This window comes from Octopus bimaculoides, chromosome 14 (assembly GCF_001194135.2).
Source record: "Octopus bimaculoides isolate UCB-OBI-ISO-001 chromosome 14, ASM119413v2, whole genome shotgun sequence".
NCBI lineage: Eukaryota > Metazoa > Mollusca > Cephalopoda > Octopoda > Octopodidae > Octopus > Octopus bimaculoides.
Genome location: NC_068994.1, coordinates 42661822 through 42671330, shown reverse-complemented (window position 1 = coordinate 42671330; position 9509 = coordinate 42661822). Strand labels below are relative to the sequence as shown.

Below are 9509 nucleotides of genomic sequence, written 5' to 3'. Positions count from 1 at the left end.
GGCTTGTGCGGGTGGCACATAAAAGACACCATTTCGAGCGTGGCCATTTTCGTGCGGGTGACACGTAAAAGCACCCACTACACTCTCTGAGTGGTTGGCGTTAGGAAGGGCATCCAGCTGTAGAAACTCTGCCAAATTAGACTGGAGCCTGGTGTTGCCATCCGGTTTCACCAGTCCTCAGTCAAATCGTCCAACCCATGCTAGCATGGAAAGCGGACGTTAAACGATGATGATGATGATGATGAATATACACACATACACACACATGCACATACACATGCACACACACATGCACACATAAACCTACATAACACACATTTTATTGGGAAACACTATGTGTGTGTATAAAATATATATATATATATGTAAAAGAAATGACAAACATGTCATCAAATGTAACATGTGTGGAAGCTAAGAGGTATGAGGTGTATTTTTATAATATCAGAACCCACTGGCCTTTGGCCAACAACAGCAGCTATGGAAATGACTAGAAAGAATCTATATTCCTACACTCATATTTTAAAATGAATACAAAGCAATACAAAAATCAGGAGCAAAATAAATTTCTTGGTACTGAATTCTTTTCCTGTTTTTTTTTTCTTTTTTTTCTTTCTAGTTTTGGAATAGGATAGGTTATAGTTATATTTAACTCACAGTATATGGGGGACAGCATTATAAACCTGAAGGAGTATAATTGTCATCTTCAGAGGAACAAAGTGGAATCTGCTTCCCTTATAGATTTTAACCTGCCACATTTTCATAATAAGAACACACACACACATACACACACACACACAAAGCTTGTTTGATGCAATATGGCAGGTGCTTTGACAACAGATATTTTAGCTTTTAGTTCTGTCTACTTAGAATGTTAAAGAAATATTATTAGCATTGGCTGATAATGAAACATATTTGTATTTGGCAGTTTTTGGTAGATTCTAACCAATGACGGCACAGCTACTATAATATTCTACATATAAGCTGCACTTTAGAGATTAAAAAAAAAAAATAAACTCAAGCAATCTGACATCAAGCAAGGCATTGATGCAGGTAATGCAATGCTATCGTTTTGTACTTTTTGAAAAATGTCACAATATCTGCTTGCTTTAATATGTTGGAATTTACTGATAGTTTTTCTTCTTTAAAACATTTAATGGGTAAAGATGAAATTAAATAATTTTCTTCTACACTTGACATTTGCGAAAGATGCTGCTTCTACCTGATATATATTTGTAGTATTTTTGGCAAAAGCAAAGCTAATGCAATATTTGAATCAGTAAGATGCAAGATATGCACCATGTCTAATGGATGAATTCTTCAGAGTTTATAAACATCTCTTATAGATTGCTAGGCAAATACTACATAGCATACAATGCATGCATATTGGTTTATTTTGTTAATAACAACAACAACAACAGCAGCAACAACAATGACGACGATGATGATGATAATAATAATAATAATAATCTTTTGTACTGTACTATAGGCACAAGGCCTGAAATTTTGTGGGAGGGGACTAGTCAATTACATCAACTCCAGTGTTTCACTGGTACTAAATTTACCAACCCTGAAAGGATGAAAAGCAAAGTTGACTACAGCTGCATTTGAACTCGAAACGCAGCAACAGGTAAAATATAGCTAAGCATTTTGTACAGTGCGCTAACGATTCTGCCAGCTTGCCACCTTACTAATAATAATAATAATAATAATAATAATAATAATAATAATAATTATGATAAGGATGATGATGATGATGATAATAATAATAATAATAATGTACATGGAACAAACAGGGTGCAAGTACATGAAACAAATAGGGGCTGCAAGTACATGCAACAAATAGGGGCTGAAAGTAAATGGAACAAATTAGGGCTGCAATAAGGGTGGAGCACTTGCAGAAAACAGCACTGCTTGGAACTGTTTGAATACTCCAGATGGTGCTCAAAAAATAAGGGGTGTTACCTTAGTTCACTGGTAGTGAACAGTTGGCGCTGTAGTACATTTCCAGTGTTAGAAGCTGTGCAAAGACAATAAATAATAATAATAACAATGGTTTCAAATTTTGGCACAAGGCCAGCAATTTCAGGGTGGTGGTGGTGGGGGTTAAATCGATCACATCGACACCAGAGTTTAACTGGCACTTAATTTATCGACCCTGAAAGGATGAAAGGCAAGTTGACTGGAATGTAAACACAGATGAAATGTCACAATAATGATCATAATAATCTTTTCTATTAAAGGCACAAGGCCTGAAATTTGTTGGGAGGGGACTAGTCAGTTACATCGACCCCAGTGTTTCACTGGTACTTAATTTATCAATCCTGAAATGATGAAAGGCGAAGCTGAAATTGGTGAAATTTGAACTCAGAACATATAGGTGGACGAAATGCCATTATACATTTTGCCAGGTGTGCTAATGGTTTTTTTTCCTACTCTAGGCACAAGGCCCGAAAGTTTTAGGGAGGGGAGCCAGTCGATTAGATCGATACCAGTACACAACTGGTACTTAATTTATTGACCCCAAAAGGATGAAAGGCAAAGCTGACCTTGGCAGAATTTGAACTCAGAACATAAAGACAGACGAAATACTGCTAAGTATTTTGCCTGGCGTGCTAATGCTTCTGACAGCTCGCTGCCTTAATAATAAGCATAATAATAATGCTCAGTGCATTACATATGTCAAAATTCCTGTCTTAACACTTTGCCACGTTTTACTGGGTATTACACAACAGTGTTTAACAATTCTAACAATTCTGACAGCATATCTCCATGCAGACCTGTTTCTGCGTATTACAACCAATGTATAATTCTCATATTAGGAATCTATTCCAAGTGAATACATGTCTCAAATATTACTATTTTGAGATGAAACCATCTAAGGTTAATTGCTTGAGTTAAAGTGTGCAGCAAGGCATTCAGTTCCATGTGACTGCATGAGTGTATGTTTAAACCACATCGTTTTTAGGCATTAAAAAGATTCACTATCAACGATCACCGATGATAACAGCTGCTATTTCATCAACAGAAATCAGGAATTTGTCTTTGACTTCTGGACACAAACATACCTTCTATTTATATATTTTATTTATTTATTATTTTTTGAGAGTTTGTAATATCCTGTTTTTTTGTTTTTTTTTTGTTTTTTTTTTTGTTCTTTTTTACATTCTGAAATCCCATTATTCACTCAAATCTTCAGATGTTTACAAACTAAATTTTTCAAATCCCTGAGGATTCTTTACTGAATTAATTTATGCTTAAAATCCCAAATCATTATTTTTATTATTACTATCATTGTTGTTGTTGTTATCATCATCATCATCATCATCATCTGCATTGCAGTGAATTAGAAGAAATTGAAAATTTTTCAAATTTTTTATAATGAAATAGAGGAAAATAAAAAAAAAAAAAAACTTGAAACGTTAATATTGCTAGTATCACTTGATATTATTAGTTCAAGACATGCAATGTTAAGTAAAAATAAAAATTTACTGTTTAGAATTATTTTTCAGTACATGCTTTTACCAAAAAGAATTATTTTTCGATATCCTTCCCTCCTTCGCTTAAACTCAATAGTTTCTGTTTTATTAAATAATTTCAAAGCGTTTTTCTTTTTTACAGCAAAAATGTGAGCATGTGTGTGTGCATGCATGTGGGTGTGCATGTGTGAGTAGCATGCACATGTGTGAGAGTGTTCATATATATGCATGCATATATGTGTGTGTGTGTGTGTGTGAGTATGCATATGTATGTCAGTGTGCATATATGTGTGGGTGTACATGTAAATGTCAGTGTTCATGTGTGTGTCTGTGTTCATGTATGTGCAGGTATGCATGTGTGTGTGTGCGAGTGTGCATGTGGTTGAAAGTGTTTATGTATATGTTAGTGAACAAGTTTGTGTATGCCTGAGTGTGTGTGCATGCTTGTGTGTGTGTGTGTGTGCGTGTGCGTGCATGTGTTATGTTTATTTAATCCAAAATTTAGTTTTATTTGATGTTCACTTCTCACTTCAAGAAGTTTGTCTTCTCTTTTCTTGTAGTTGAGACAAATTCAATAAAATTAGAATTGAAAGATTGCATGTCTAATACAGGGCTTAGTATGAATGTTTAAATTATTTTGTTATCTTTTGAACAAAATTTATGTGAATGTTTTGAAAACATCATTAAGATCAAACATTTACATTATATTTAGCATATACTTACAAACTGGTGTAACCAGGAAAGTTTTAACTACACAAATGATATGAATTGTGTTGAATTTCTATGAAATTGTTGTCTATAGACTTATGACTTCTAAAGTAGTTTTCAGCATATTCTTTGTCTTTAACATTAACTTGAAGGTTGAAATATATTGATAAATACGTTCTCTTTTAATCTACTGAAGAAAATTAGGCTATTTATCAAGATCTTTGAAGCTGAATCATAGCTTACATCTAATGCTGTGTATATTTTTCTATTGCTACATCAGCTGTGATTATAAAATACCTAAGAGGTTTCCCTCTGTTTTGAAAGATCTGAAACTATAAGACTTTACATGATTCATTTAAAGGATGTGTATTGCTATCCTAAGGGAAGAACAAGTCTTAAATGTTCACAGATATATTGCCAAAACAACTTTAAGTTATTCTCCTTCAAAAGAGGATTATTGAGGCAAAATAATATTTCCTGTTCATGTTCACATTGTCTCTTTGTTGAAGAACCATTGTTGTGCCTTCCTGAACACCTAAAGATACCTTAAGCTATTATCAGATAACAAAGCTTCATTATCACCATATGAGAAACCAAGCTTATACTTGATTGTCAGAGAACTCAAAGAAATTTACTACTTGCTAATATCTCTCTCTGTCTCTCTGTCTGTCTCTCTCCCCAAAATGATAAAGGATCGTCATTTACAGCACTAATGGTTACAGATAGTAGAAAAGATGTTTAAAAAATGTTGTTTCCTGTAGCTGTGTTTACATAACATATCTTACTGTTACAAATACAAGGAGTTAATAGTTGCAATTTGCTCCAAACTCCACTACTTAATTTCTTAAGTTATATGATTAAACAACTATAAACACCAACAAACATCAATAAACATCCCATAATAGCACTATTGTACTTTCAATCTATAACAGGAACCTTCACACATGGTCACAATACCTGCTAGAAATAACTGCCAAATTTCACTCAACTACACCAGTCTATATTAAAATAGGAAAGACATGCTTTGCTAAGAAGAAGAACATACAAAATGGTTATGGTTGGAATCTTTGTTGATAGGCTTTTTCTCAAATGGGGAGGACATGTGATTAAACAACAACTTCGTTGTTGTATTTAATGCTCTGTCCTTCGCATATAATTTACATCCGTGCATCTAAGTAGGCACACACATGCACACACACACACACACACACACACACACACATTGACTGTCAACCATCAGCAGTGAATCTTAGCAGAATCAAGACTATTTTGTGCCAACCATCTTCAAGTTGATCATTACTTCTGTTCTTATAGCTTCTGATCATCTTTGAGCAGATGACCATATTGTACCATGACTTGCATGACAGAGTACAAAAATGTGGTCCTTGTGATTCTTTCTTCTCTATGACTGAAAATATGCTGAAGTTGATACACCAAAACAAAGAGCCAAGGTTTACCTGGACTTATCTCTATTGTGACAGTAGATATTATATAAATGAGATTTAGTTGTTATATCTAGCAGATCAAACAATTATCTTTTATGGTTTACTTCAGTCTTTGGCCTATGGCCAGGCAGAGCACCACTTTGAAGTGTTTAGTTGAACAAGTCAGCCTTAGTATTTATCTTTTCAGGCCCAGCACATAGTTTATCTGTTTCTACTTGTGAATTGCTAAGTTATGGGGACATAAACAAACCAACACTGATTGTCAAGTGATATGGCCACACACATACATACATATATATATATATATATATATATATATATATATATATATATATATATATATATATATTAAAAATGGGAAAGGCTGGTTTAGCTTTATGGCGTATCGTGGGACTGAATTCAACACCTCTTGGTTGGGAAGCAAACTTCTAAAACACATTGTTATGCCTGCACAACACACACACACACACACACATATGTATGTATCTTTGTGTGAGTGGGTGTGTGTGTATGCATATATGTACATATACATTTGTGTGTGTGTGTGTGCATATTTGTATATGCTTGTGCACTTGCTTACATCTGCCACTCACTTAGATGAAAGTCATGATGTTTGCACGATGTTCTTGTTGGCCCCTCTCTTGTCAATAAATCACTTACTCACTTCATGCCTTTGAAGCAGCATGGAATAAGAGGCCCCTTACTTGAAAAGCTGGTATAGGTTATCTTCATAAAGAGCATCCAACTACAAGATAAATGTCTCAATAATGTTTGCTATCATAAAAACTCTGATGTAAAAATGAACAATGTATTTAAACACACACATACATACACAAGAACGCAAGTGGAGTTCAAAATTCACAACAGCTGTTTCAGCAGCAATTTATTGATACATTCATAGAATGCATCTTAGCAAAAACTCAGATAAATTTTAGACATACATAGATATGCAGGAAGTAAATAGACACCTTTAATTTTCAAAATATTTTATTTGATATTAATTGGTTGAAGAAGAGGTTTTATTCTAGCTGCTCATCCACAATATCCAAGCTTATGCAGATATGTAACATGGGTTCTTGGACTAGCTTCTAGCTGTTTTGCAATCTAAGAAGCCTGTCACGATTCTCTTCAAACAGCGAAGCTTCCTTTCCGAGAGCCCAGGTCGGCCAGGATGAGAATGTGTTGATTCTTTTCCTTGGCTTTTGAATTGCACTATAATTCTCTTAACAGTAGCAAGAGAAATTTGAAGATTTTCGGCAATTTTTCGCTGGCTAAGACCAGCTTCAGATTACCCAACAATGCGACCTCTTTGAAAATCTAACAATTATGCTGAATTTTTTTGTGTGTGGCATGGTTACTCTTCACAGATGTATAATATAATGGCACCTGGAATAAAAAAGAATAATTACATTGTAAATTCTAAACATATTAAGATGTTTAGATCAGAAATTTTGAAAATGAAAGGTGTCTATTTACTTCCTGCATGTCTGTGTATATATATATAGACATATATGTATATATGTAAATATATATGTATGTTTATACATATATAGGTGCAGGAGACACCTTTCATTTTCTAAATTTCCATCTGGTTATGAACTGCAACCACATAACTGTTAAAGAATTCTCAAACATTTCTAGCATCATAGAAATATCCAAACTTCATTGACACAAATTAAATTCAGTTGTTTGTCTTAGTCTCATATTAAATTAATTAATATTGTGTAAATAGTCCAACTAAAGCAAAGACATTTAAAAATACAACTATTACTCATATGAATCAATATCTCATTTCATTTGAATTTTTCCCTCAGAATATAGAAATACTTACTCAATGTGTTTGACTAAACGCAGCTTTATAGCAGCAAAGAACCAACATGAACTACCCAATGAATGAAATAACTATACAATAAGTATGAAATGAAAGTGTAATTTAAATTTTATTTAGCTTGAAATTTAGAGGGTATTCTTTATGTAAATCCGTTTCTGTCCATCACTTCACATGTCTTTGTGAAAATGCATATGTATTAATGAGTGGTTTACACAATGCATAACTAGGTTTTGCACTGAAGAGTTTTACTGATTCAACTCTGTTATTTTTTTTTTCTTCTTCCAAATACAGTCTGGATATCAATATCCAACAAATAGGAAACAAATAAATAAATAAATAAATAAATGAAAAATATTTTGTATTCCAAACTGTATTCATCGTTTGCTTCTACTTACCATTAGAAACTGCTATGTATGATTAATATAAAGAAAATGGAAAAACTCTGAAGCCAGAAAGAAAATCAGTTAAATTTTTTATTATATTATATTTATTTCTTGAGAATTCTGCAGACTTCAAATATATCAGAGCTAAGTTCATCACACAGAAAGAAAGAAAATAGAAAAAACAATTATATCATAAAATGTTTTTCTTTGCCGCCTTATTTAAATTTTTTTCTTTGTTGAATAGTTGTAATTTATTTGATTAAATGTTTTCTTATGCATTTAAGAAATGAAATATGCAATGTACTGCAATAGAATTTTTATATCCAAGATGTATGCTTTATTAATGATTTTTAAATGTTTCTTTATAAAGAGAAAAGAAAATGCAATAAATTTCAGGTAAATGATGTTAGAAATTCATTTGGAATATTTTCCTTTTATGAATTGTAAGGTTTCTAGAATGAAGTTATCGACTTATTGAAAGCATTGTCGAAACCGTTTCGTTAAATTTGTCTTCAGTGGTCATTGAGTTTAAAGCATTCCTAAAGGCAATATATTTAAATTGCTGGAATTATGAAGTTATAAACTGCCAAATTATTGCATTGCTAACATGGAGAAAGATAATTAATTTAGTAAATAAATTACTTCATAATTATGACCATTTCTCAAAGAAATATAATTAACACCTGTAATTAGCTGGCCATTTCTTAACATTAATTTACTGACTGAACACCTGTAATTAGCTGGCCATTTCTTAATGTTAATTTGCAGAATGGATTGAGACTCTTATTTGTGTTAGATAATTAGAAAGTCTATTAGTAAGCTCTAAGAGCCGATCCTCTTTCATGTGCTATATAATTACATAATCTATATTTGACTAGGTGTTTTGAAACTTTCTAATATGTTATTTAATGAACTTCATTTATAAATTGCTAGACACTGACTTCAATCTCACTATGATATACTATTTCAAAATACATTTTTGGAGCCATAGAATAGGTGGATGAGCATTACTTTCAACTCTAGATTTTAATTCTTAAGATGTATTTCTCTTCCTGACGAATGCTAGTCTGCTGTTTCAAACTAATTATATAACTATAATGTATTCTTCCTCATTCTTCTGGCTGTTTGTCTTTTCTATGTAGTTAATTCTAAACAATAATTCAATAATTCTTGGACTCTTCCAGTGAAAAGAAGCAACAGATAACGAAAAGAGTGTGTATATAAGCAGTGTTAGCTGTATCAGAGGTAACTGTATTTTTGATGTATTATACACACACACACACACACACACTTAAATATTTACAAATGCTAAAACTTTTCACTTATGTATTCATTTCTGAAGATTTCCATAACATAGTCACATTAAATACACACATACACAAACACATACATAAATACATAGATCATACATACACACATATTATCACACAAACATATAGTTACAGATGATACTATTTAATTATGCATGCATGATTATATATAAATATCATTTAATATTGATTGTTTTCTAATCAATTTTGACAATGAAATGTTATTAAGTATGTGTACGTAGAGTGCTATACATATGTAGATGTCTGTCTCTCTTTCTATCTATCTTTTTTATATATATAAACAACCTATCTCAATATATCCAGCTACCACAATATATATATATATATTTATATAA

General features: G+C 32.3%; 1 protein-coding gene across 4 annotated transcripts in view; it reads left to right on the top strand.

Annotated features, from left to right (window-relative positions):
- The window catches only part of LOC106879393 (protocadherin gamma-A4), a 332347-nt gene that overhangs the window by 191302 nt on the left and 131536 nt on the right, over positions 1-9509 (top strand). For 2 of the 4 annotated variants that reach the window (XM_014928927.2, XM_014928923.2), the window contains one exon: positions 9028-9088. The exons of the other annotated variants lie outside the window; for them this stretch is intronic. In XM_014928927.2, the coding sequence (XP_014784413.1) occupies positions 9028-9030 (3 nt within the window). In that variant the 3' untranslated portion in view covers positions 9031-9088. Of the gene's footprint in view, positions 1-9027; positions 9089-9509 lie in introns of those variants that run through there. 4 annotated transcript variants of the gene reach the window in all.